General features: G+C 37.3%; 1 protein-coding gene across 2 annotated transcripts in view; it reads left to right on the top strand.

Annotated features, from left to right (window-relative positions):
* The window catches only part of LOC126776464 (dystrophin, isoforms A/C/F/G/H), a 568,446-nt gene that overhangs the window by 31,129 nt on the left and 509,342 nt on the right, over window positions 1–27,975 (top strand). For both annotated transcript variants that reach the window (XM_050498980.1, XM_050498981.1), the window contains exons 11-34: window positions 158–336; window positions 731–897; window positions 964–1,182; window positions 1,516–1,731; window positions 1,872–2,028; window positions 2,107–2,853; window positions 3,146–3,288; window positions 3,966–4,350; window positions 4,697–4,805; window positions 5,098–5,242; window positions 5,566–5,718; window positions 5,877–6,014; window positions 6,231–6,356; window positions 6,482–6,727; window positions 10,225–10,854; window positions 11,588–12,748; window positions 12,920–13,183; window positions 13,677–13,895; window positions 14,180–14,653; window positions 15,180–15,326; window positions 15,977–16,143; window positions 17,868–18,012; window positions 18,281–18,423; window positions 18,624–18,786. In XM_050498980.1, coding sequence (XP_050354937.1) covers window positions 158–336; window positions 731–897; window positions 964–1,182; window positions 1,516–1,731; window positions 1,872–2,028; window positions 2,107–2,853; window positions 3,146–3,288; window positions 3,966–4,350; window positions 4,697–4,805; window positions 5,098–5,242; window positions 5,566–5,718; window positions 5,877–6,014; window positions 6,231–6,356; window positions 6,482–6,727; window positions 10,225–10,854; window positions 11,588–12,748; window positions 12,920–13,183; window positions 13,677–13,895; window positions 14,180–14,653; window positions 15,180–15,326; window positions 15,977–16,143; window positions 17,868–18,012; window positions 18,281–18,423; window positions 18,624–18,786 — 6,643 coding nt within the window. The remainder of the gene's footprint in view (window positions 1–157; window positions 337–730; window positions 898–963; window positions 1,183–1,515; window positions 1,732–1,871; window positions 2,029–2,106; window positions 2,854–3,145; window positions 3,289–3,965; window positions 4,351–4,696; window positions 4,806–5,097; window positions 5,243–5,565; window positions 5,719–5,876; window positions 6,015–6,230; window positions 6,357–6,481; window positions 6,728–10,224; window positions 10,855–11,587; window positions 12,749–12,919; window positions 13,184–13,676; window positions 13,896–14,179; window positions 14,654–15,179; window positions 15,327–15,976; window positions 16,144–17,867; window positions 18,013–18,280; window positions 18,424–18,623; window positions 18,787–27,975) is intronic.

Genomic DNA, 27,975 nt, shown 5'->3' on the forward strand with positions numbered 1-27,975 from the left:
CCTAGCCGTAAATGTTTTTTTTTTACAACGCGAGCGTATAAACTATTGTTTCATACGTTGAATTCGTGCACTGACAAACGGGTATCTTATACCTTAAAAAATATGCTTTTAATGTGATATAATATTCAACTCGATGTCCAACTCTACTCTGTTACAGACAATGGCTGACGGCGACGGAGGACCGCATGTCGCGCATGGAAGCTGCTCACGAGCAGCCGAGAGCAGCGCTGGAGAGCACGCGCGCGCTGCACGCAGACCTGCGCCGCCAGCAGCCGCTCGTCGACGCGCTCGCCGACTGCGTGCTCGTGGTGGACGACGACGACGCGCACGACGCCAGTAAGTGCTCTGCTCTTGCTCTCTATTATTTTCTTACTAATGATGTTACCTGTACGAGCCCGGAGGCCATGTCTGACATCTAATAAAATAAAACAAAATCCTAAACGTTATGTATTTATATTTTGTAACCTAATAGGTTGCCTTGCCAAAACGTGGTGTGCATCCCTCGTAATAACCAAAGTGAAACAATGACATCAATTTAATTGAATTATCAGCCTTAATATATTAGATATGTGAGGAGGGTAAGAAAAAATACTTAACAGCATTGTGTGACCAATTATGCAATGCGATTTTCTTGTATATTGATTATTGTCACTATTGCAATACTATAATAAAGGTTAAAGATAGATAAGCTGTTGTAAATTTAATGCTATTTATTATCTGTATGAAATAGGCGTGTCGGAGATAGAAGATCAGCTTAGAGCGTTGGGTGAGCGCTGGTCGCACGCGTGCCAATGGACCCTCGCGCGACTCGAGCGCTTGCAGCGCTGCAACGCTATGGAACAGCAGGAAGCACAGCTGCGTACTGACATCCATCAACTAGAGACAGACCTCAAACAGGTACACCCACTAAACTAAACACACTTAACATTTAGTTAACTGTTTACTAATACATTAAATTTTTAGATGGAAGCGTACCCAGCAAGCGAGATCGGTGAAGTGCTAGAGCGAATATCAGCCCTACAGCGCTGTAGCGCATCTCTTATAGCTCAGCGACACGGTTTAACGGAGTTACTGCAGCAGCTACAAGGGATAGAGGGCGCAGAAGAGCTTGCGGACAGTGCTGATGAGTTACATGATAGACTTGAGGCGTTGGAGCTCATATTGCGTGTACAGGCGGACCGGGTGAATAAACTTTATTTTACTTATAAAAAATATAAACTTTATAGTGTTTTTTTGTCTGATAAAGGTTGTTTAATTGACTAGAATTAACAGTACGTAACTAATATTATTCAATGATTTAAACTAAGAAAGGTTCGAGATAAATTTTGAAATAATAGCATGCATTATAAATTGGTGTTTAAATACTATTTGAATATAGATATGATATATAATAATAGATAAAGACAATCTGTATTTTATTAACATTTAAACATATCCTTTGTTAGTAGCTTGTATATAGCTTCCTAGATCATAACTCGTTTAGACCAAGAAATATCAACTTAAATAATTTTTCAGATCAAGGAATTAGGTTTCGAGTTCGATATTACGATGACGGAGGAAAGCGCCGGAGGTACAAGTACTATCACCACGACCAGCACCGTTACCACGACATTAGATCTTGACCATCGGACGAAGAAGCCGCGTCTTAGTGACAAGTCCAGTTCAGATTTTCAGATTGGTTACAAAGTGTTCGACAACTGGGCAGAGACGACGGAAAAGGCGCTGAGCGAAGTAAGTTCGATCCCTAAATAATGATATATCGATAGGTTTTTAATATGATTTAATTTTGTATAAAATGATGAAGTTATTATATGAAGAAAGGTCGCTAATTGTAATAGATTATTATATTTTATATTAAATGTTTGTTATAGTGTTTGCGGTCACTAAGCGAGTGCTCCAGCGAATCGTCCCGCGAGACTGCCAGGGCTTTACTCCAGCGAGTGCAACGCGAAAGCGAGGAGCAGCGCGCTGATTTCGCTAATGTGGAGGAAATACAACGCAGACTTGCTGCTGATGTGTCGCTTCGAGGTTAGTATAGATCAGACATACTTTTTTTCATTATAAGTATGTGAAACTTAATAATATCCAATACAATTTGATTTTCAGAGGAAGCCAAATTACACGCGGACAGCATCGAAGAACTAAAGAAACGATGGGAGGCGATACAGAAGACGCTTCTTGAAATACGAAACATGATGAACCTCTTGGAAGATAAAGAGAACTTCTACAAGAACGTAGAAGCCTTACAGAGAGAAATTGACGACGTCCACACGTGGAAAGACAAAATGCTTAAGGAACCAGCGACGAACAATCAGCTAATACACTTACGAAACAAAATACGCGCGGTTAAACAGCTCGAAATGAAATTGAAAGAATTGAACGCGCAATCGATTATATTACTCACGAAGTCGATATCAAAATCGCACAAGGACGAAATCGAGAGAGACACGAAACGAATAAACGAATCATTCGAAGAGTTACTTCTATATTTAAGTAAGAGAGAAGTAGAAATCAAGATTGCTCTCAATAAGAGAGTTCCAACACTCCAGAGTGACGAAGAATACAAGGTCGTGCAAAGGAAAATACAGGATATGGAATCGCAGATTATCAGTGAACACGCGATAATATCGTCCAAGGAGGACATGGGGAGGAAGCTCGAGGAGTTGAAGCTGATGCGCCGGCAGTTCGACGACCTGCAGACCTCGTACGACGCGGTTGTGAAGGAGAAACGCGAGAAGTACGAGAAAGGAAGCGTTCAGGAATTAAATCTGAGGAGTAGCGTCGAGAATCTAGTCATGAGGTTCTCAGATTCTAAAACTATTCTCGAGCAGAAAATTAATAAGTTAGAGAAAGGTATATATTATGTCTTTATTAAAATATTTTAGCGTATTTAAACATATTTTACATATTATTTAATAAATATTATGATATATATATATTTATTGTAAAGTATAAATTTATCGAAACAAAATGATCCACCGTATTATAAAATAGTTTAATGTATTTTTATTTTTAATTTCAGTAATCGAACTTAATGCGATATTAACAATAGAAAAGTTGAAATTCAAGTTAGATTATCATATCAACTTATATGAATCCTTGAAACTCACTTGATGAAGTTATGATATAGTTAATAATGTTTCAGGTATTGAGCTTGTGGAGAAGTTGGAAAGAGAGCAGAGTGAGTTGAATCAGTGGCTGGATGGTGTGCAGACATTCGTGGATGGAAACTCCGTGGTGTCCATAGGCGATGTTGCAGAGCTGGAGAAACTACTGGAAACTAGTAACGTAAGCCTTGTTAATGTCCATCATTTGTTTTTTTATTGGCTTGTATTACATGTTTGAATATTATACATTTTTTTTTTTATAGAATAGCAAGGTGGACGAGCATATGGGCCACCTGATGGTAAGTGGTCACCAAACGCCCTTAGACATTGGCATTGTAAGAAATGTCAACCATCGCTTATAGCCAATGCGCCACCAACCTTGGGAACTAAGATTTGATGTCCCTTGTGCCTGTAATTACACTGGCTCACTAGCAATATCAAGTATTGCTGTTTTGCGGTAGAATATCTGATGAGTGATAGTACAATGTACGAGCATTGGCTATTGAAATATATTTGGTAATTTCTCGAGTAAGTATTTGATAAAGTGACGTTCAAAATGAATGATGATACTGAAGTGTATTTCAAGAAAGTTTTTATTATATGTCATAGATTTAACTTGAAAAGAGAGGCCTATGTCCAGCATTGGGACAATTATAAAGTTATATAAAAATTTATACAAAGTAACCCTCTAAGTTGAAATTTCCTTTTCAACGGATCCTTATGTTATGCATATACATAACCTATGTTCCAAATTTCAGCTTTATCAGTTCAGTAGTTTTGGGTGTTCTTTGATATTCAGTCAGAATTTGATAAGTATATATAATAAAATGAATCATGTTATTTTTTTTTTTCATTCAGAAATACGACGAACAAAAATCTAACTACAAAGCGTTACTAGAAAGCATTGAAGCTACAAAAGAAACAATACTCGAAGACTGCGATGACAGTTTATCGAAACAACTGAAATCCGGTAAAGATCTACGTAAACGCTACGAAACCGCTACAGAGTCATCTCTCAAACTCAATGAGAGCTTACGACGAGCGTTAGAGAAGACGGAAGGTTTGATACGACGTATCGACGAAATGGAGGAGTGGCTTGTGAAGATCGAAGATGAAATGCCGAAGGAAGACGAGTGTAACATATCGGATTCGGCCGAACTGTATCAGATGAAGACACGGTTCCAGGCGCTGAAGGACAAGTGCGATGAGAAAACGCCAGATTTCAGGAATCTGAATGAAGACGGTGAGATGTTTGTGGAGTTTTTGATTTAGCACATCAAGGTCTTTTTAAGAAAATTAATGACGATCTACATATATATATTATATGGTATAATCAGTTCTCGGGTAATAAGTATAATAATATTTGAGTTGATTTTCTAAACTTGCTCCGTGTAGGAGATTTATTGCTTACTAGTTTGAAGTTCGTAGCGCGGCAAACAACTAAAATAGTGTAATAGTTCGAAGTGATTCGATTGTTTTTTTTTACAATTTATATTGTCTGTACGTAGTCTGACGTTGGCACAGACAAAACTAGTTGCCCGTGCCGACGTCAGAGAGAGAGAGAGAGGTGTGATGTGATTGGTCCGCAGGCAACGAGGCGCTGCTGTCGGCGGAGCGCGCGCCGGCGCTGGCGCGGCGCCTCACGCAGCTCAACGCGGGCTGGACGCGCGCCACGCACTCCGTGTACGAGCGGTACAAGTGCGTACTATACCTAAATTTTAATAACAATTTCAAGATTTATATTCATGTCATTGAGAGCCGTGCTCACGTAAACGAAATCGTGTTCATAATTTGCCTCGTTTTCGGCGGTGTTGGAGCACCCAGAAACCTGCACGGGTCAAATTAAATTCTACCACGCGTGTATCCAACGATACGAAATAGAAAAGGGTAGAGGAAGAACTTTCAAACTTTTTTTTCAAGTTTTTAACCAGCTTATATATACAGACGTTACGTACTTTTTATTGGTATATAATCGAATGTGTGACGTCAGGGTGCTGGCGGAGGCGTGGCACGAGTCGGGCGAGTTGCGCGCGTGGCTGGCGCAGCAGGCGGCGTGGCTGGACGGGCTGCAGCGCCGCCTCACGCGGGAGAGACGCGCGCGCGCCGACGCAGAGGATATCTCTGACGAGCTATACGTGCGTCTCATGTGTTGTTATATAGTGTTCACTGAGTTTTGACGATAATATACGTCTTAAGTTCGATACTTTACAAAGTCAACATGTCGTTTTCAAGCGATATGCAACCTTCGAAAACTCGGAATAATTTTGACAAACATAGTCTCCAGTTTCCCTTATTAGAGCCCGTAATTACGGTGTCTCACTTGTGCTTTTAACTTTGTAAGTAAAGTTATATACTGGTTTATTAGAATAGAATAGCTGATGATCTTAGTAAAAATTAAGTGTATCTATAGCAAAGATGACTCATAAATTAAATCTAAAAAATATTTCTTAACTAAAAGGATTTGGAGAACTACGTGTCCAATCGAAGCGAGGAACGTATGAGTCGCATAGAGGCGGTCGGCCGTCAGCTCGCAGACGCGCACATCATGCCCAACTGGATACGAGCGGAGATCGACGCGCTTTCCCAGCGGTGGGAAACGCTGCAGCAACAGGTACGATACAGTGCTCCACCCGGTACTGACTACTAGATTATACTTTAAATTAAATTTAAATATTTAATTCGATAGCTAACAATGTGTCAACAAAAGTTGACTTGTGGTGTGTACATGTGCAACATCAACAAGCTCATTACGCGTGCGTGTGCGTGCAGGCGGCGGCGCGCACGGCCGAGCTGGAGGCGGAGGCGCGCGAGGCGGCGCGCTGCGAGGTGTCGCTCGACAACCTGCAGCAGTGGCTGCTCGCGCTGCGCCAGCGGGCGCTGCTCGACGACCCCGTGCCCGCCGACCAGGTGAGCGCGGCCGACACACCGTCGCCTCGCCGGTATCATGAGACTAGCCAACTGTGTATGATAGTGCACAATCGTGTGATCGAACACAAATGTACTATCTACTCTCTCAATTCCATAATTCGACGAGACGGCAATATGACGTTTTTTGCAGGGTTAACTTTTTCCTGAGACTGTGTTATAGAAGGACATTATTACTAATATGATATTGCGTGTCAGCTGGCGGCCGAGTTTACTGCTCAGCGCGGTGTGCTGCAGGAGGTGGAGCAGCAGGTGCAGGCGTACCGAGAGGCCGGCAAGCAGGAGGCCGCCGATCGACTGCGCGACCAGTTGCAACTCGCGGAGGTGGGTTTTGCGCGTCCTTAGAAACTATACCACTTTTTGATACGATAAGTTGTGACGAGTTGCACACCACCAAATGGTTTTTAAAACAAAGTATCTTTTGTCACACCGACCTCGTTCACTCGCAGCGGAATCTCAACGAAGCGGAGGAGCAGTTCCTCGAGCCGAAGCGCTCGCCGACACTCGCGGAGGCGGAGGGCGGCGAGGCGGGCGGCGAGGCGGGCGGCGCGGAGGGCGGCGAGGCGGCGCGGCTGGCGCGGCGGCTGGCGCGCGCGGGCGACGCGCTGCGGGAGGTGCAGCGCGGGGCCGCCGCCGCGCTGCCGCTGCGCGCGCCCGACCCCGACGCCGTGCGCGCGCAGCTGCGCACCTGCCTGGTACGTACTCGCTGCAGGCGTCGCGGCAGGCGCACGGGCACCTTATATATGTAATACCTCATTTCTAAGGTGGTATTCGTTAAAAAGTGACTATTTTAACATTAGAAAAAAAACTACTTTCCTCATCGTCGATAGTGTAGCTCAATATTTAATTTAATCTGTAAAAGGACAGTTAGTAAATATTAAAATACCGTAGAAGCCTATTTGGGTAAATTTTCATCAATTTCGTTAATTATTTCATTTTATCTTTAATTATAATGCTCTAAATTGAACTCCAATCGAACTACTGTTTGCATTGTAATCCAATTTCACTGTGATTGCTTTCGATGCGCTGTCAATTATGGGATAACAAATTTGAGTACATTATACCTACTCAACTGTAAACACTGGATACGATTATTTAGAATTTGTTTTGACTAAACTAAATTGTTTCTATATATTTATGTAGTATTAAATTTTACCGCAATTAGCTATTTCCTCGAACTAATTGCAATATGTTAATAAGCTACTCATATACAGGAATTATTCAAGTTGATGCTTTGTGGTGTAGATCGATTAGCGGTTGCGGTTAGTGCGAGTGAAATTGAGGCGGATATATAACGACATCTTTACATGTTAATCAAACATAAACATTATATATGTACATATGTAAATATAACTTATATATAATCGATACAATAAACGCAAATTGGGTGATTATTTTGATTCTATATTCTATTTATCATTACTAAGATGTAGTTTAGTGTACACTGGTGGTAGAGCTTTGTGCAAGCTCGTCTGGGTAGGTACCACCCACTCATCAGATATTCTACCGCAAAACAGCAGTACTTGGTATTGTTGTGTTTCGATTCGAAGGGTGAGTGAGCCAGTGTAATTACAGGCACAGGGGACATGAATTTTTTTTTTTTTTTTTATTATAGAATAGGAAGATGGACGAGCATATGGGCCACTTGATGGTAAGTGGTCACCAAACGCCCTTAGACATTGGCATTGTAAGAAATGTCAACCATCGCTTAACTAAGATTTTATGTCCCTTGTGCCTGTAATATATATGTATGTATGTTTTAGTTCCCAAGATTGGTGGCGCATTGGTGATGTAAGCGATGGTTAACATTTCTTACAATGTCAATGGGCGTTGGTGACCACTTACTATCAGGTGGCCCATATGCTCGTCCGCCTTCCTATTCTATATAAAAAAAAGTTTTGCTGTTTGGTGGTAGAATATATGGTAGGGATTGATGTGTGATCAGATATTTTACCTATCCAGGTAGACTTGCACGAAGCCCTACCGCCAAATAAAAGTTTTTTTATTGTACTTTTTAATTTTATCGTTTTCGTAAAAATATAGTTAGACAAATAAATTTTAAAAGTTTAAGTTATGATTACAGTAAAATTTCATGGTCGAATTTAAATGAAACGTTTCTATATTAAAAAATTCAGATAATGTAAAACGAATGGAAAATGGCAACAATATAGCAAAAACCCTAACCTAAGTCAGACTACGCTGGAAACTATAATTGGCGTCGTAAACTGTCGTTTGCGTCAATAGCTTAAACTTTGTCACACCAGCTTCGTTTTCAACTGTTGCGAACGCTAATTATGATACTATTCCGTTGAAGATTTATTTCACTGTTTTGTTAACGAAACTCGGAAATTAATTTGATTTATTTTTCAACTTTAATCATAATATATAATTTACTGATGTTGAGTAACAGCTTGGATATATCCGGATGTTGGATTAAGGGCGTATTTATTTTTGTATTAATTGATTTTTTGTAACAAAAATGTTTTTCATGGTAAATTATATTACACTATGAAACAGTGACTCAAACAGTTAAAGTAAGAATGATGTACTTATAAAAATGGTAGCCAAAAAAACTATTAATAAATATTACTAGCCGTTTCTTTTAACTAAATTAAAATCCAATACATTGTTAAAATTAATGGAATTATCATTTTGGTTTTTGATATTTAACTTGAACTCTGTACCATTATGTAGCGATAGGATATTGGGCGTTAAAATATTTGTATTAAAAAATTCCGTAGTCACAACGTTACATTGGAAGAGGTTACAAAGATAATAATAATAATAATAATAATAATAATAATAATAATATTCTGGGATATGATTCACACACGGCCATCTGATCCCAAGCTACGCAAAGTTTGTACTATGGAAACCAGACAACTGATGTACTACATATACTACTTTTCTTTTGTAAATACATACTCATATAGATAATTACACCCGGACACAGGACAAACATACATTTTCATGCACACAAATGTTTATCCTGGGTGGGAATCGAACCCACAACCTTCGGCGTTAAAGGCAAGTATCAACCAACCACACCAACCGGCTCGTCAAATAACATAAGATAAATATCAGTTTTCTTAACGTCCGATTAGTGCGATTATAATGCGTAGTCAATAATCCAATCATCATCATGGATTTTGTAGTTCAATAAACTATTGTGTATACCGCTTTGTCGCAACTGTATCGCGTGCTGCTGTCGTTGAAAGGATTCTGTGTCGTCAAATATTTTCCAATGAATATATGGAGTAGGTATTTTACTTACAAGAATATTTTTTATATTAAATATTTCGGTTCAATTTACTTTATGTTATTAAATGTATGTAACAAAAACGGCTGAAACGAAATATATTGGGCTTTTCGCGACAAAAATTGTAAGTGAGAGCGAAATAATTAATAATAATATCATAAACATCTGAAGTTTATTATAGATAAAATTTGTATCAATTTATGTTTTGCAAAATATTCTCCGTAATCCGTGATTTGGCGGCTGTTTCACTATAACTGTCTTTTATTAATCCTATATCTTGACTGTGATATTATTTATATAGGAGCATTCTCGACCAAATAGAGAGGTCTCAAAAAATAAACAAATGTTCGTACATAATCAACCAATTACAAGCCAGTGTAATTACAGGCACAAGGGACATAAAATCTTAGTTCCCAAGGTTCCCATCGCTTATATAGCCAATGCGCCACGCATTGGATATATAAGCGATGGTTGACATTTCTTACAATGCCAATGTCGAAGAGCGTTTGGTGACCACTAACCATCAGGTGGCCCATATGCTCGTCCGCCTTCCTATTCTATAAAAAAAAAAAACATAATATCCGTTAACAGATCGATTTCATTAATGTAAATAAATATACTAGTAAATGTTCCACCGTATCCAAAAAACGTGGAAATTGATAGTTTCGTACATGGAGGTTTTAATCAGTGGCGTGGCACAATAGAGTAACGCGATTGATTCACTTCCCATCGTCCGCCTCGCACACCGCGGTAGTAACCGCTTTACTTACATGGAGATGTACTTCGACATACACTATTTGATCCTTGTATTTAGTGTCAGCTTGTACAAGTGGCTTGTAAGATATTATGTCATTAATACATTTTCAAATTTCAACCGTAAATAATAAAATAATAAAGACGTAAATCGATTTTATTATAAATATTTGCTTACAGAGATTTTACCGGACTCTAAGCGAAATTAAATCCGAAGTTGAATCAATAATCAAAACCGGTCGGAAGATGGTCGAAGAGAAAGCTGTACCAGAGCCGCAGGAGTTCTCCAAAAAAATAGACATGTTAAAGGAATTGTACAACAAACTTGGTGCACATGTAACCGAATCGAAGACTAAATTAGAGACGGCTTTGCTTACCGCGCGGGAGATACAAAACGACCTGCAATCCCTGACCTCCTGGCTCCAAGGTTTAGGAAATGTCGGGAAGCAGACACTCGAACTAGAAATGTCCCGAATGGAAGCAATCAAAGACAAACTCAACGCTAACTATGTTGAATTCGCAAAAGGTTCCGACCCAGTCTATCTAGCAAGTCTACGTGAACAAATCGATGATATTAACACACGATGGAATAATTTGAAACGCCACGGCTTAGGTAAGAAGGAAACTGAGCTAGAAAGTCTTCAGAGATACTTGAATGATATAGACCAAGAGTTAGACAGTCCAGAAACAATGTCCGCGGCGAAATTGAAGCTTCTGAAAACAGAAGTACGTTTGAAGGCGGCTGAAGTGGAATCAATCGATAATAAGGCGTTGTCGAAACAGTGGGAGAGAATATTAGAGAAAATAACCGTAAGTACCAATTAATTATTAAGCTTTTATATATTTATATAAATTTATAATTTAAAGTAATTTATTTAAATCGTTATTAGCTATGGTGGAAATATATCACAATTGTATATAAATACATGTAATACATTGTCGCTGTTTGTAAAATTTACGTTCACGTTACAATGTACACTTCTAGTACTTCACTAGTTCATTTTAAACTATCCATAATGTTTTTTGGTTAAGTGTAAGTTTATTGAGTTAATTTGCTTTGTCCTGATCACTGTTTATACACGTAAGCACGTAGACGCTTAGCATTGTTTATCGCGATGTTTTCCGCCTGATTGTGTTTGTGATTTATTTTATAATAAACTAAAAGTACTTACGTTATTTGTTGCGTGGCCCTCATACCTAACATTGGGATGTACAATACACTACGATGCGTGATGTTTTTTCTTCGATCATGCTAAGTTTTTCATTTGTAATTATACTACACGTGTAAATAAGTGACACGGTGTTGGTGCAAACGTGTGGTGGAAACAGAGCGCTTACGTCACGGCCTAGATACCCATCTTACATCACAAGGCTTTGAGGACTCACTGGGATCATGCTTTCACTCATCATTCGACGCTTTGGGATTCATGCATAAGATCATCTATCCTAATGAACAGGACTAAAAATTGACTAATATGTAAATAACAAACGTGTGCCTTAACTAAAATTAACGTAACAGTCCTATGACGGTTTGTGGTTGCAGGCCGAAAAAGTCACAGATGACAATGATGCGGCAGTTGTCGAATATGAGAATGTGACAGATACTATCAAGAGACGTTTAGAGAGTCCAATCAACTCGCCTGAGAGTGAGAAACCAGAGTTCAAGAAGTCTAGAATACCCTTGGCTCTGAAGAGCCCCGTGCCAATAAAGAAAGAAGTTAAGGAAGGCGGTAATAGGAGTAGAGGTTCTTCGTTGGAGAGACGTAACAAGAAAGCCGGCAGTCCTATGACAGATAGTATCACAAGCACCATGTCCACTGACTCAATTGAAGGATCAATTTCTATAATGGGTTCATTACCGTCAACACCTGAAACGCCACGCAAAGACAGTAGCACTTTCAATCTTCTACAAGACAGTGACTTATTTACGCAAATATCTAAAAATAAAATCGAGCCGAAATTGCCGGCACTACAGGGTAAGACGTCTAAGCCGGATCCGTTCCACGTCGTTGAAGTGAAGGAACATGAGATCGTAAAGTCGACTGTTAGTCCAGTGGAACCGATGGAGATATATCCATCGGATGCAGTTGAAACTGTTGTCGAGTTTATTCCGCAAACTGTGGAAACGGTTGAGATTTTAGACGATACAGAAGGGGAATCCATTGAAGAATCGGACGATGATAAACCTGATTCCAAACGGAATTCAGTCGATTTAGGTTCAGAACCGAAGACATTCGTCGTTGAAGTTAAAACACTCGATCAAAGAATGAAGCCAACACTAGGCATACTTAAAAGAAGAAGTGGTTTTAATGAAGAAAGATCTAAAGTGATGAAGGTGACTTTGGACGTACCAGATTTAATACCGTTTTCTGATAAGGATCAAGATGTTTCGATGAGTACACCACCATCTACACCAGCAGGAGTAGAAGCTAAAGAGTGTCCTTTATTATACGATTTGGTGGCAAGACAAAAGGAAGCCCAGAAACATTTAATGAGGGATGAGGTTAACGAATATTTGATACTGGATGAGGTACCTAAAGATCAAGCAGCATTACCTGAGCCCTCTGCGACCGTTACCTTTGCCAGTGAAGATGAAACATTAAAGAAAGAAGATGGTGGAAACAAACCCGAAAAACTTAAAAGCCAATCGTCTAACAGTGATGTGGATGAAGCCATATATTCAGAAGTTGAAGACACTCAACAGGTATACTATTAATAAAAATTAAAAACGAAAACGATATTATATAATATGACGTACCGTTAAAATAAAGTTATTTTTATATGCATATTTATTTTAATGTATTTGATAGTAAATTTATTATTTATTTTAGGAGTAAATCATACGTGAACCTCATTGTGTATTAATTATCCATAGGTTCGTCTCTCTGCATCAGAATTCGATGTTAAAGAGCCACTGTCAACATCGACACCAATTAAAGAAGATAAAAATAAGAAGCAGGTTCACGTCGTTGCCATGTCTCCGAAGCCCGCGCAAGATGAAGAACAAGAAGACGTTCCTCCTTCGCCGAAATCCAGGGCTTCAGCGAGTCCATTGTTCGGTCTGAAGTCACAAATACCCGTCACCAAAGATAAGAAAATTACAAATGAAAAATATCAGCGGACTGATGATTACGCTCAAGTACGTATTAGTTAAATTAAAAATGTACTAAAAAAATCTGTGTTTATTAGATATTATTATTTATAACGTATATTACTTGAAAATGTATAAGTTTATCATATATTTATTAAAGAATATGACTTTCGAGTTTATTCACCTTCAATCGAGTTTATTCAGATACATGGCATAATTTTACCCGAAAGATTAAGGTTTCCTAACGTAGCTTATAGTATACAAAGCCTGTGTGTGTTGTTTGGGTACTACCCACTTATTAGTGTTTCTACCGCCAAATATAAATACAGTGTGTCGCTGTGTTTTCGAATTGAGAGTAAGCCAGTGTAATGTACAGACACAAGGGACACAACATCTTTGGTTCCATGGCCTACAACAATATATTGATATTGTAAGATGTAAGGTTAATAATATTTTTACGGTGTCTTTGGGAGGTGGTGAACAATAATGCGCCTATTGTTTTCTTTTCTATTAAAATGATGATTGAATCATTTTTATTTAGATATCGGATATAACCGAGAGTTCACCGGAGACAGACGACGCGAGCGAATCGACCGATCGTCCAGCGCCCTCGGAGCTGAAAAGTCGGTTTCCGAATGCGTGTGACGAGGAGTTGGAGCAGTTCTCGAGTGAGGCGGAGCGGATGGCGCGACGCATGCACGTTATGCTGCTAACCGTGGGGGGAGTGGCCAGCGAGCGAGACCCCGCCAAGAGGCTGGAGGTCAGTATAGAGAAGTTATAACATTATAAAAACAACTATTACATTTAATAAATTAATATTTAAAGTCACCGCACTTAACTTTTATTTTAAGATTTTTATCACATAGTCGATTCTTCTTTGATCAAGGCTAAGCGCAAAAATACATTTTCGTACGTTTTACCTATATGAGCTAATCATTATTATTGAAGCAATTTTAATATTAAGATTATAAAAACTATTAATCGTATTTTTATCCTATTTAGTTCTATAAGATTATTAGCTACATTCTTATTTCCTCCCTTTAGATATTAAAGAACCAGTTGGGCTCTGTAGCGCCGGATGCAGCAGCACTGATATCGCGCGGCGACAGCCTCGTCTACAAAAAACACAAGGACAATCCACAACTAGCGGAATATTTGCAGACCCATTACCAAGACAAGTTAAGAAACAAATGGTCTATAGTGATGTCGGAAATCGAAACGAAACGCAACGCGGCCCTCAAAGCCGAGGACGACGTGAAGGAATTGAACACCTTGATCGAGAGCACGCAGAAATGGAGCAAAGACTTCGAAGTCAAGATTAAAAACGGAGGGGATGGCATGAAGGAGGAGTTGATCGATCGGGTGAACGATTTAGAACGTATACACGATTTGTGCAGGGAGTTACGTGTGCAAAGGGTTACGTTCCCGGAGAGGGCTGCCAGTGATGTCGGTGTGGTGTTCAATAGGATACGAGACGCTTATGAAGCAACAGTGCCTAAGAAGGATAGAAAGAAAACGGTGAGTTAAGTCTAATTCTGCAATATTATTATATTTATTAATTTTTGGATAACATTGATTTTGAAGTAGTATATAGTACAAATATATATTAAAAATTCTAAAATCTTTTTACACTATTTTGTCCTTTTTATATAATATTGTCCAAATAATGTATATAATACGGTATTGTTAAAGTTATCGTTATAAAATATTAAAGTCAGTCACTAAATGAAAATTAAAGTATACTTAACAATTTTCCCATCCTGTGAGTCACATTTGCCTCATGGCTATCGTTTAATTATTGGGTTTGATGTATGGACAGGGAAGTTAAGCATATCAGTTTGGAATGTAGATTCTAGCGTTACTTAGCGTGACTCTTATCTACGTGTACGAATCACCAGATATATAATTAAATATAAATTGCAAATTAACAATATGCCTAATAAAATGATCTTAAATACAATTCATTCGACTCAAACAAGAGGTAGAACATTAGAAGAAGGTTAAGAGTTAACAGAAGGTCGGATCATCGATAACTTTTGTCCAGGAGAGCAACGAGGCGCGCAACGGCGAGTTCGTGACGCGCGCCAACCGCGCGCGCGAGGCCGTCGCGGCCGCGCTGGGCGCGCTGCGGGCGGCGCCGCTGGGCGCGCGCGACTACGACGACTTCCCGCTGCAGCAGGACGCGCTCGCGGTGCGGACACTTATACGCTTACTAACTCGGTTTGCTCGGATATTTGCTGATAGATCTTTGTGCGAGCTCGTCTGGGTGGGTCCTACCCCCTCATCAGATATTCTACCGCAAAACAGCAGTACTTGGTTTTGTTGGGTTCCGGTCTGAAGGTTGAGTGAGCCAGTGTAATTACAGGCACAAGGGACGTAACATCCTAGTACCCAAGGTTGGTGGCGCATTGGCGATGTAGGCGATGGTTAACATTTCTTACATCAAAATTTAAATAAGAAAATAATTTGCGTATATTTAAGTTTATTTTAACACTATTCATAGCAAAATCGTACTTAAATTACACAATAATTATATTAACAAAATATATATAATAATATTTACTTGAATTAATCTAACAGTATAGTATTTCATAATAAAAAGAAAAAAAACAACAACATTTTCAATTATAAACATTTTACTTGTATGTGTGTACAAACCTTCTCCTCAAAAGGGAGAGGAGGCATTAGCCCAGCAGTGGGACATTAACAGGCTGTTACTTTACTTTTTACAAACGTCCTGTTATATAATTAACTTTGTGGTCCAAATTCTAATTAGCCTGACTTTTACGTGGCGACTAAAAACAAAAAACACATAGTTAACATTTAAATTCCCGGTAATAGAGAATAAAAGCGTCAATGGAAGACATCCAGGTGTCCGTGGATGATATCGAAAACTCATACTCCTTTGCATCTCGGAAGACCGCGAGCGAGCAAGTTAAACGCGTGCGAGACAAACTGCGCGCCGAGTGGACTGCATTGCTCGAAGCTTATAAGGAGAGGCACGACAGGTAATATTGTATTATGGGATGAATGTCATTGTGTTGGATATATTAGGAGGTAGAACTATGTGCAAGTATGTCTGGGTAGGTACCACCCTCTCATCAGAAATTCTACCGCCCAACGGCAATATTTAGTATTATTGCGTTCTGGTTTGAAGGATGAGAGAGCCAGCGTAAATACAGGTACATAAAATCTTCGTTCCTTGAAAGGTTGATGGCGCTTTGTGGTGATGTAAGGAATGGTTAATATTTCTTACGGCACCAATATGGGCAGTGGTGACCACTTAATATCAGGTGGCCCATTTGCTGATCCGCCTACCTATAACATAAAAAACTCAAACGAGACAAGCTGTCGAGCTGTCAAGTTGTTTGTGGTGGTCATTTAGTTTATTGAATGTTGCATCAGGATCACGTGACAGCTTGGATCGTTTCGGCGGGAAATTGAAACATTAAATGAATTATTCTATTTTTTTTAATTATTATCTCTACAAGATAATCTACGTGTCTAACTATAAAATAAAAGCACTCCGAAAAGTCATCATCGCTATTATACTTAAAAAAGTAAATATACCATATAAATTATAAGAAGGGGATTAGTTTTAAGTCTTTTATCTATTTTTTATATATATATATATATATATATATATATATATATATATATTTATTAGCCCAACTAACTTGAAATTTGACACAGTTACTCCTTCCCCGACTTAGACGCTCACTAAGAGCGGATTTTACGCAAATCCTGTCCAAAATACATTTTTTTCTTATCTATCGTAGTAAAGTAACGTTTAGCTGGTTATTTATATATTCAATCTTCAAACCAATAGTCTTAGTCTTAAAACTTATTCTTTTTTGACATATGACAAGACATATATGTTAGTGTTGCCAACTTAATAATATAATAATCTAAATATTAATACCGATACGTATTCAATGTAAAATCTATATAAACTTTTGCGCTTCCTTGAATTTAACGGTAATCGCTTCGGAAAGAATTCACGAAAACGTATATAATATTCAATTGTTTATTTTTTCTTTTCTCTGAGCGCAGTGACGCGACTTTTCCATTTTTTATATAACTAGCAATATCCGTCGCTTGCGGCATTTTAATAAAATATATAAGGGCGTTAGCAGTGACATGCTTGTCTAATCCCATATTTATTTGTACGGTGTTCATGAGAGAACGACACTTTGAACGATTCGATTGAATGAAGTTTTGAAAATTAAGGGGATGAGGACCTACCTCTTAAAATGAAATTGTGCTAAAGTGTTTTTTCAGGTGGGGTTGTTATTACCGTACTATTTATATGTATATATAAAGATTTTTGTCATATTGAACCTCAAATAGAAGTAATATTAATTAGGTTTTGGAGCATTTCTACACATTAGTAAATGAGCTTAAATCTCCTAAAATATGCCAAGTTTGGTAAAAAATGAAATATTTTAAATGTTTGGGTCTGGGGATCAAACTCAAATAATTAGAATTGTTGAAATGATATTCTGTGATTTTTAGCATAGATTATTCCCGCTATCCTTTATGTTTCACATTTTCATTGAAAATATTAAAAACGTTTGTTTAAAAACTAGGTTGAAGTGTAGGAACTAAGTTTGACTCATTAAGACTAATAGGCAAACTGTTTTATAAATTTTCTTTTTTTCTTAAAACCGTCGAATACGTTTTGTTCAATATGGGTATTAATTAGCAAATAAAAAAAAAACTTTATATCTAGGTGGTCACGTTGCCAGTCATCATGGGCGGCACTCTATGCGGCATTAGAAAAGGGGGGAGAAGCATTGGATGCACTGGAACGAGACCTGGATGCAGCTGCGAATGGGAATGTCACACAACAACAGCTGGAAGATTTGGATAAACAGGTTTTTATGCAATATAAATAATCATAAAGCATAACAACCTTTATAGTACAATAATCAAAGTTTGTGCGCAATGAAAGATCTTTAAGAGGCGACCTCGTTCATCTTTATGGGAGAGGAAAGGCAAAAAAAGAACAAGTAAATTATTTGAAAGCCGTCTGTTTTATTTTCATCTGAGATTTCTTCAAACACCGACTAATACTACGTACGGTTGTTCCGTTTGGGAGGGCGAGTGAGCCAGTGGAGTGTGTGACGGTGTCGCTCCGTGCAGGTGCGCGCCCGGCAGCGCGAGGCCAACGAGATCAGCGCGCTCGGGCGCGTCGTGCTGCGCGCGTGCGGGGGCGCGCTCGCGGCCGCCGTGCGCGACCAGCTCGACGCGCACACGCTGCGCGCGCGCCACGCCGCCCGCCACCGGTCCGCCTCTCTTGAACTAATCTACGACGATATATTCTTCGTTTTGTTCTATTTGCATAGTATAGATTATAGACGATTTGATTTGATTCTAACATAAAAAATAATCTTAGTATTTGAAGAAAATAGCAATATTATTAATTCCATTGAATTTTCATGAAATACTTATTTACATATATAAACGATATGTTATTTAACAATAGATTCTCCGAAGCCACTAAGAACAACAATTCAGTTGGTGCGATTAGTGCGGGTAATGGGGGTGCTGCGGAGTCCGCTCTCCGCAGTGTGCGCGAGTTGCTGCTCACGACGAGCGCGAACCCCTCCGACCACACCAGTCTGGCCATACGACTCAGTCTCGTAAAAGTAAGTATTTATTATAAACTAGCTACAGCCTACAGATCCTCCCACGATATATTAGTGTTTCATACACGTGAACATGGTTGTTTAATACACACTGTGGCGCTATAAAGTAAAAGTCTATTTGAATAATAATATTTTGATTTGATTTGAAATTTTTTTACTTTGTTAAATTAACTAAAATATTTGCCAACTAGTGCAAAAATATATTTTTTAAATAAGAATTGTAATTCCAATCTTAAAACGAAGATTATCTTAATATTGAAAAATGAGTATTGTAATCGGTATAATATTAAAATTAAACTTACTTTATACTCCATTTCTTTGTTCCGGTTTGAAGGGTTTTGTCATCGTTATAACAGACGAGCTACCATTTTTTTTTAACAAATTCAACTCGAATAAATATTTTTATTCAAACAAACAATTGTGTCATGAACCATTTTCACTTTCAACAGGAATAAATATAAAGAAATCTTCAGCAAAGACGCTTTTAAAATTCATATTTTTATATATTGTATTAACTTAAAAATGCAACTATATATGCCTTATTTAACTCAAATATAGCAAGAACGATTTAAACTAAAATATTTTAAATTTAAATATAGAACGCATCTTATATTACTTTATTATAACGGCCATATATCACAGACATAAAAGTTTGATATTTATAAATTACAAAGGAGTGTTTTTAACGAGTAGCTTATAACATTTCTAAGTATATAAATTAATCCTATAAGAAGAGCAAACACTTGTTCCGTACAGCGAAATATTTACTCAACAACTCGAGATGGTCATTTGACAACATAAGATGGTAGTATTGTGTATTTGCAATGTGAAACTCATACTGTCACAGTTTTGGCTTACCCATGACTCTGGCTGTACGCCAGGAGTATACAAACATTGAATCATACAAGAATCGACTCTATTACACCGATAATAGAGTTCGAATTAAACTGTAAACAATTTATTTGTTGGAAACAAATATTTGAACAAACTTTACAGCTATTTAGTTCGTATTACAGAGTCTATAAAGTTTAAAGTTAGCGGTCGTGTTGAAACAAGCATTGTTTTTATTTGTAAAGGGTAAATGTCGTATCATGGGCGGCTCCGTTTCCCGCTACGGATAAGCCCATTCCGTGCGTCCGTTTCAGACATTGCACGTTATTCCTAAACTTTGTCCGTCCGCTGACTAGACATCGTAAATTTAATCATTTTTCATTGGATGTCCTTTTAAAGTAACCTTTTGTTCAAGTATTGCTATTTAAATTTAGAATTTAATGTTGTTTAATAAAGTCCTATTTTGTTTTCTTCTTTTACTTAATTTATTCATTTATATATTATAATTGTCATACAACTACAAATGATTATTTAAAATCAGATCAATCATGAATAATCAAATATTCAGTTAGAAAATTAAAAATAATAATAATAATAATGTTTTTTTTATAGTATAGGTAGGCGGACGAGCATATGGGCCACCTGATGGTAAGTGGTCTCCAACGCCCATAGACATTGGCATTTTAAGAAATGTTAACTATCGCCAATGCGCCACTGACCTTTGGAACTACGATTTTATGTCCCATGTGTCTGTAATTACACTGGCTCACTCACTCTTTAAACCGAAACACAACAATACCAAGTACTGTTGTTTTGCGGTAGAATATCTGATGAGTGGATGGTACCTACCCAGACGAGCTTGCACAAAGCCCTACCACCAGTAAGTGTGTTCCGGTTTGAAGGGTGAGTGAGCCAGTGTAATTACAGGCACAAGGGACATAAAATCTTAGTTCCCAAGGTTGGTGGCGCATTGGCTATGTAAGCGATGCTTGACATTTCTTACAATGCCAATGTCTAAGGGCGTTTGGTGACCACTTACCATCAGGTGGCCCATATGCTCGTTCGTCTTCCTATTTTATATAAAAAAAGCATATCCCCCGTGCAAAGAAGCGGATTGCCAGTATAATAAATAATATTGGTCGTAAGATAATTTTCGAACAAGTTCAAGTAAAAAAATACGAAATATGGTTTCGAAATGGAATATTCGACTGCGACGAGATAGGAAGTGAAAGGCGCCGCCGGAAGTTGTCTCTGCGATCGGGACGTTTATTCAAGGGAACCATTTATTCGTGTGATTTTAAGGTTCCGTTTTACAAAATACTATTATCATTATATGGCTATTTGTTTTTTTCTTCATTGCCTAATTTATCATATGGCATGGTGCAATAATCCTGTGAATCACCGAACCTCTGCTTGTAATAGGTAGGATTTTGTATTTCCAATCTATATATGCGAATAAGGAAATTTTATATACATTTTTAGTACTGATATAAAAGGAATAGTGATATTAATAACATTAATATATAAATAAATGGCCTAGTGGTAAGAACGCGTGACTCTTAACCGATGATTGTGGGTTTAAACCCGGTCAAGCACCACTGAATTTTCATATTAATTAATTTTAATTCGTGTTTATAATTCATCTCGTGCTTGACGGTGAAGGAAAACATCGCGAGGAAACCCGCCTGTGTCTAATTTCATTGAAATTCTGCCACATGTGTATTCTACCATCCCGCATTCGAGCAGCGTGGTGGAATAAGCTCCAAACCTTCTCCACAAAAGGGAGAGGAGGCCTGAGCCCAGCAGTGTGACATTCACAGGCTGTTATTGTCTGAATGATAAATAAAATATGTTGATTATTGATATATCGGTTTAAAAAATATATAATTTTGAATATGCAAAGATATAACATTTCCGTAATCCGTAACAGCCTGTGAATGTCCCACTGCTTGTTATTGTGATATAACATTTAATGTATAATAATTACAGAGTAACACGAAGAGATTTTTTAAAATTCTTGATTCATCTTAACTTCTTTTTCACGCAATAGATTAATCGTACGTTTTTTTTCAACGTCCTTATTCGTGCTCTCTCGCAAGTGACATAGGCAGAATATTTTGCGTACAAGTACCGAAGTTAAATTAAAAAAAAAATAACTTTACTTTCTTAATTTCGTTCATTCTTTCATTCGCCGGAATTTTTTCCCTTACCTTGAATATGATAAGTCATTATAATTCTAACGTTATTCGTTATGAAAGAACAAAGAAGCTTTTATAAATACAGAATATTTATAAAAGCTTTACATTTATCAGTATATTTAAGTCTTATAGCTTAAATATATAAATATATGTATATATATATACATCCTGGAACACTTTTGGCGTCAGTCACGTTGTGCAACGTTACGACGTCCCCTAGTTCTGATATTTTTTATTATAAGCTTGAAGTGAATATTGCTAAGTTATAGATGTATGTATATATATATATATACATTGAACGAATTTCAATCGGCCTCTCTCAAAGACTTGTCTGTTTTCTATTTTCATAATACGTTGTTCTAATCGAGTAAGGAGTAAAGATAAACAAACAAACCTTATTTACATTTGCTACCTATATTTACATATTCCATGCGATTCGAATAACATATACGTAATAACTTAAGATGTATTCAATCGACAGGCGTGTGTAGAAACAGATGCACTCTCTATTTTTACAGTATAACATATATAAATGAATATATATTTATATTGTATATGTATATACACTTAGCGTTTTGTGTGTGTGTGTGTGTGTGTGTGTGTGTGTGTGTGTGTGTGTGTGTGTGTGTTAAGGTCGACTAGTATATTTATTTAGTTTAGTCCAATAAAATCTCAATAAATATGATAACGATTTTCAACCGAGATTGCCTAACTGGACATATAATGTAATATAATATGAGCCGGTTGGCGTGGTTGGTAGATACTTGCCTTTCACGCCGAAGGTTGTGGGTTCAATTCCCACCCAGGACAGATATTTGTGTGCATGAACATGTATGTTTGTCGTGAGTCTGAGTATTTACAAAAAAAAGTAGTATATGTAGTATATCAGTTGCCTGGTTTCCAAATTTAGCACAAGCTCTGTACAAACTTAATTTGGGATCAGATGGCCGTGTGTGAAAAAGGTCCCAGGATATTATTATTATTATTTATTATTACAATGCACAAGTGTGTGCGTAAACACGAGTACATTTACTATTTCCTTACCTTCATAGTCTAAAGGAACGTTAATCTGACACTTCTGAATAGATATAAGGCAAAGAACCGATAGACCAAGTGAGCATTGAGGGATTATAACAGCCAAGTTCGCTAGTTACTGAGAAATTCTCGACTTAAAACTCAACTATTATTGGCCCGATATTATGCGAACTTCGAATGAATCTATCTTCAGCTGTAAAGTTAGTTCGTTGTGTGTGTTATTTGGTAGATGTTTTTTTTATTACAAAATATTTCAAAGAACCTGTTTTATTGCTATTTTAAATAAATAAAGACAATTAAAATTTCACGTACAATGTTCTGTAGCAAATGGAGTTAGCTTATATGTATTTTTCATTTCATGTTTATTGGTCCACAAAACAATATGATAATCAAACAAAAAATTCACAGTTACAATTGATTTTGGAATACAAATAACTTCACTTTTCTTGATGCAGACACGACATGGTTTAAAATTTGACAAAGCTTAAACAGGCTTTTTTCGATAGCAACGCAGACTTAGGCTTATAAAATATTTTAAAACTTAAATAATGCAAAATTAAAGTAAAGTAAGTAACAGCCTGTAAATGTCGCAACGCTGGGCTAAGGTTTCCTCTCCCTTTTTAAGGAGAAGATTTGGAGCTTATTCCACCACGCTGCTCCAATGCGGGTTGGTGGAATACACATGTGGAGGAATTTCGATGAAATTAGACACATGCAGGTTTCCTCACGATGTTTTCCTTCACCGAAAAGCACGAGATGAATTATAAACACAAATTAAGTACATGAAAATGCAGAGGTCCTTGCCCGGGTTTGAGCTCACGTTCATCGGTTAAGATTCACACGTTCTTACCACTGGGCCATTTCGACTTGCCCACCATCTCGGTGGTTGGGTGGTACGTCTGAATATGAAACACCCTACCACCGAACTGAATACACCAATGTTTAAAATGATACCTATATTAAGCACAAATATATAAAAAAATATTTATTAATTCGTAAAAACATTTCCTCGTTTTTCAATTTCTCGAGATCGATTCACCGCCGGGAATATCCAAGTCTGCTAAACTTAGGCAACGAACGAATGATAAACTTTCATTCGCGACACGGTTCATTCGTTCGTCTGGTACACGGAAGCGAGCCCATGGGGACGGGTTGATGACTTGAATTGGCAGCAGGAAATTATTTGGATCGGGCCACGGTATTATATCCTAAGCGAAAATGAAGGGTTTTATTTCGTTATGTCCCTCGTTCTATTACCCGGATAATGTAAATGGTGGTATACTAGCTAGTACTTTGCATGCGTTGGAATGCCTCTTTAATTTTTTGTTAAAATAATACACCAATACGATACAAAGAAAAACATTAATGTCTATTATTAATTCATTTTTTATTTTTAATTTAGTATGACGAATTCCTTCTTTTGCCTTAACGCTTTCAATGTATTTGATATATGAATGATTTTGATGAAATTTGGTATGAAACAAGCATGAACGCAGAGGAAGGGCATAGGCTTTTTTGTAAGTTCCCCCCAAAATCATCCCTTACCTAACATGCGGGCGAACACTAGTAAACTATAAAAACACCATACAGTTAAACTATATAACTTTTAACCTTACCCTTATACCTACCGAATCAATTATTTTAATAATTTAAATATTTATTAAAAATGTAATAATATTATAAGAAGTTTATTTTGGTCATTTGATACGATTTATAAAATATAATTAAAACATATCACAAGCACACGTGAACAAATTGAATTTGAAAAGAATTTTATTAATAGCATGGCTTTATTTCTAGAGCGCTTTAAATAGCAGTTTGTTGTGACATTCGTACGTGGCGACGCGACTGTGAGATCAAAAAGAAATTAGGGACGGTTTTCTTTATACAAATAGGTACAATTTCGGCAATCATAAATAATGTTGGTTTAAGATTAGAATCGGATTAAACATCGCTAAACGCGTGAATCTTAATCAAAATTTTCAAACAAAATTGAGTTTTCGTGCTCTTAATTTGTGTTTTTGATTCATCTCGTGCAATCGTGAAATAAATCACCATCTGTCGGATGAAATTCTGCCTCATGTGTTTCCACAGACACGCATTAAAAAGCTCTTCACGTGGAGAGGAAGTATCGGCCTCGCAGTTATTGTATGTTTTTCTTCTGTCTCGTTAGATAAAAAATGTATTTATATTTTTCTTATCTTCATAACTCTATTTCATATTTGTATAGTGTATACTCCTTAAAAGCCGAGATGGCTCAGTGGTTCGAACGCTTGAATCTTAACCGATATCGTGGGTTCAAACCCAGGCAAGCACCACTGAATTTTCATGTGCTTAATTTGTGTTTATAATTCATCTCGTGCTTGACGGTGAAGGAAAACATCGTGAGGAAACCTGCATGTGTCTAATTTTATTGAAACCCTGCCACATGTGTATTCTACCAACCCGCATTGGAGCAGCGTGGTGGAATAAGCTCCAAAACCTTCTCCTCAAAAGAGAGAGGAGGCCTTAGCCCAGTAGTGGGACATTAACAGGCTGTTACTGTTACTGTATACTCCTTAAAACATCACCAATCATCACGGTTATTTCAAAGCTCTCACATTGTTTATGCGATGCAAGCCAATTATGATCTACGTCCAAAATTACATATCTTTAAAAATAACAATGGAATTTATGAAGTATAAAAGAAATTTATGTTTTGTGTGTGGTTGATGTCTGAGTTCTTTTCGTTTGCTGGCAATGTGACCACTACCGGTGTCATATTAGATTATGAGTAAATGGCGAGTGCCTGTGTTTTCGCACACACTTGTGCACTATAATATGGTATGATACGCTACACTGAAGGGTAGAGTTGAAGGGTGAGTGAGCCAGTGTAATTACAGGCACAAGGGACATAACATCTTAGTTCCCAAGGTTGGTGGCGCATTGGTGATGTAAACGATGGTTAACATTTCTTACAATGCCAATGTCTGGGCGTTGGTGACTATTTACCATCAGGTGGCCCATGTGCTCGTCCGCCGTCCTATTCTAAAAAAAAATGTCCTGTGCAGTTGATTTCTCTTGAGATTAGCCGAAATGTTGGTATTTATGGAAACGCTTAAGAGAGTATCATGACGGTTGATGACTACATATATTGCAGAATTATACCAAACGCGAACTTCTCCAAAAATTGCAAACAACAAACAAATATATCAAATATCTCAGTGGAAACGCACTTTATGATCTGGCAAATATCTTATGCCGGTATTTTATTGTGGTGCAGACAACTATTTCACACAGTATAATTCTAAACGTAAAACGTTACGTTATTGTTTGCGAAACGCGTTAGTAATAGATAATCGGTGATGGAAATTTCATGACTAAGTGAAGTTGGAGCGGACGGAATATTATGTATATATATATATATATACATACATAATATTCCGTCTCGTCTGGGTAGGTACCACCCACTCATAAGATATTCTACCGCTAAACAGCAGTACTTGGTATTGTTGTGTTCCGGTTTGAAGGGTGAGTGAACCAGTGTAATTACAGGCACAAGGGACATAATATCTTAGTTCTCAAGGTTGTTGGTGCATTTGCTATGTAAGGGATAGTTAACATTTCTTACATCGCCAATGTCTATGGGCTTTGGTGACCACTCACCATCAGGTGGCCCATATGCTCGTCCGCCGACCTATAATATAAAATAAATAAATAAATGTGAAATTAAAGTATTAGAAAACCGGTAGCAATCTGTTTGGAATGTAGATTCTAACAAGAAGATCTCGAGAGAAACTTAATGGTAACTCTTTACCATCGATTTGTTTTATTTTATTAGCGTTACAGAAATACAGCGTTACAGAAATGGTTGTACAATTATTACTTAGTTCAAAATTAAGGCATTATATTAACATAAGTATTTTAATAACATTCAATTTTAATTTAATTGTATTGAATTTACATCTTAATTAAATGGATGAAATGGATGAAAATTGTGAATTCATGAAAAATGAATGTACATTCCGAATTCCACATTCCGGTGGTAGCTTTACATTTAATTCAATACTGTATACATGACGATTTAAAACTGCCCTAATTAGCGTAAATGAATAAAGAATAATTTGATTGGATTGATTTATTGCTCAAAATTAATAAATAATTACTCCGAATAAAATATCTTGCCTCAGTTTATTGTATGTAAAAGAAATATTTTTTCCAAATGTTGCCTAATAATTTATTTGTGCATAAGTAAAATATATTAATTAACGCACCTCGCACGCGCGAGCTATTTCTGAAGCCATGAGAATATTCCTGTCCTATCTTCTGTTTTTACTTCAAAACCTAAATGACTTATCTGCGTATAAAACTCGAACGATATTCAACGTAAAGCTTAAAGCTGCAAAAGCCAAAATTCTCTGTCTCAATAAAGTTTTCAAATGATAGAGTCAATGAAAACTGTACATATTACCGGTCTTAGTCTTTCGTACGGCTTTTCAGAGAGTGTCCGTTTTGTTTAAGGATTTGTATATTTCACGAGTGAATTTTCAAAGGAAAAGTTTAATTTAACGATTTAACGATTTATACTCTGAGTATTTTTTCTGTAAATGCGAACAAAGGTGTATCGATATATATTTATGTATGTTTTGTGTTTCTGTTCATCTAAGAGATTTGAGGTAAATAATATATGCATATTATTTTTGACTTTGCCCTGGTTTTCTTTTAGGTGTAAATTATATGGGTTGATGGGGGTTCATGCTATAACTGTTCGATGTTTCATCAAAATCTATCCAGTTTCGCAATTATGCCCGACAAATAAAACAATCGTCTAATAACAGTTTTGAGATGAATAATTTAAATTAAAAAATCTGCAGATAGATAAAAAAGCGTGGAATTAGTGTCTAATTTCGATTAAAGTGTCGAGATGGCCCATCTATGATTGCGGTTTAAGTCCATACAAGCACCACAAATTTTCAAGTGTTTAATTTGTGTTTACAATGCATCTCATCTTTGGTGATGAAGGAAAATATCGTGAGGAAACTTTCGTGTCTAATATCAATGAAATTCTTCCACATGTTTTAGAGAAGAGTGGCAGATTTTCATACGACTCATACATTGCCTTGAACTCTGAATCGTTTCTTGAAAA

The sequence above is a fragment of the Nymphalis io genome, chromosome 20 (genome assembly GCF_905147045.1).
Source record: "Nymphalis io chromosome 20, ilAglIoxx1.1, whole genome shotgun sequence".
Lineage (NCBI taxonomy): Eukaryota > Metazoa > Arthropoda > Insecta > Lepidoptera > Nymphalidae > Nymphalis > Nymphalis io.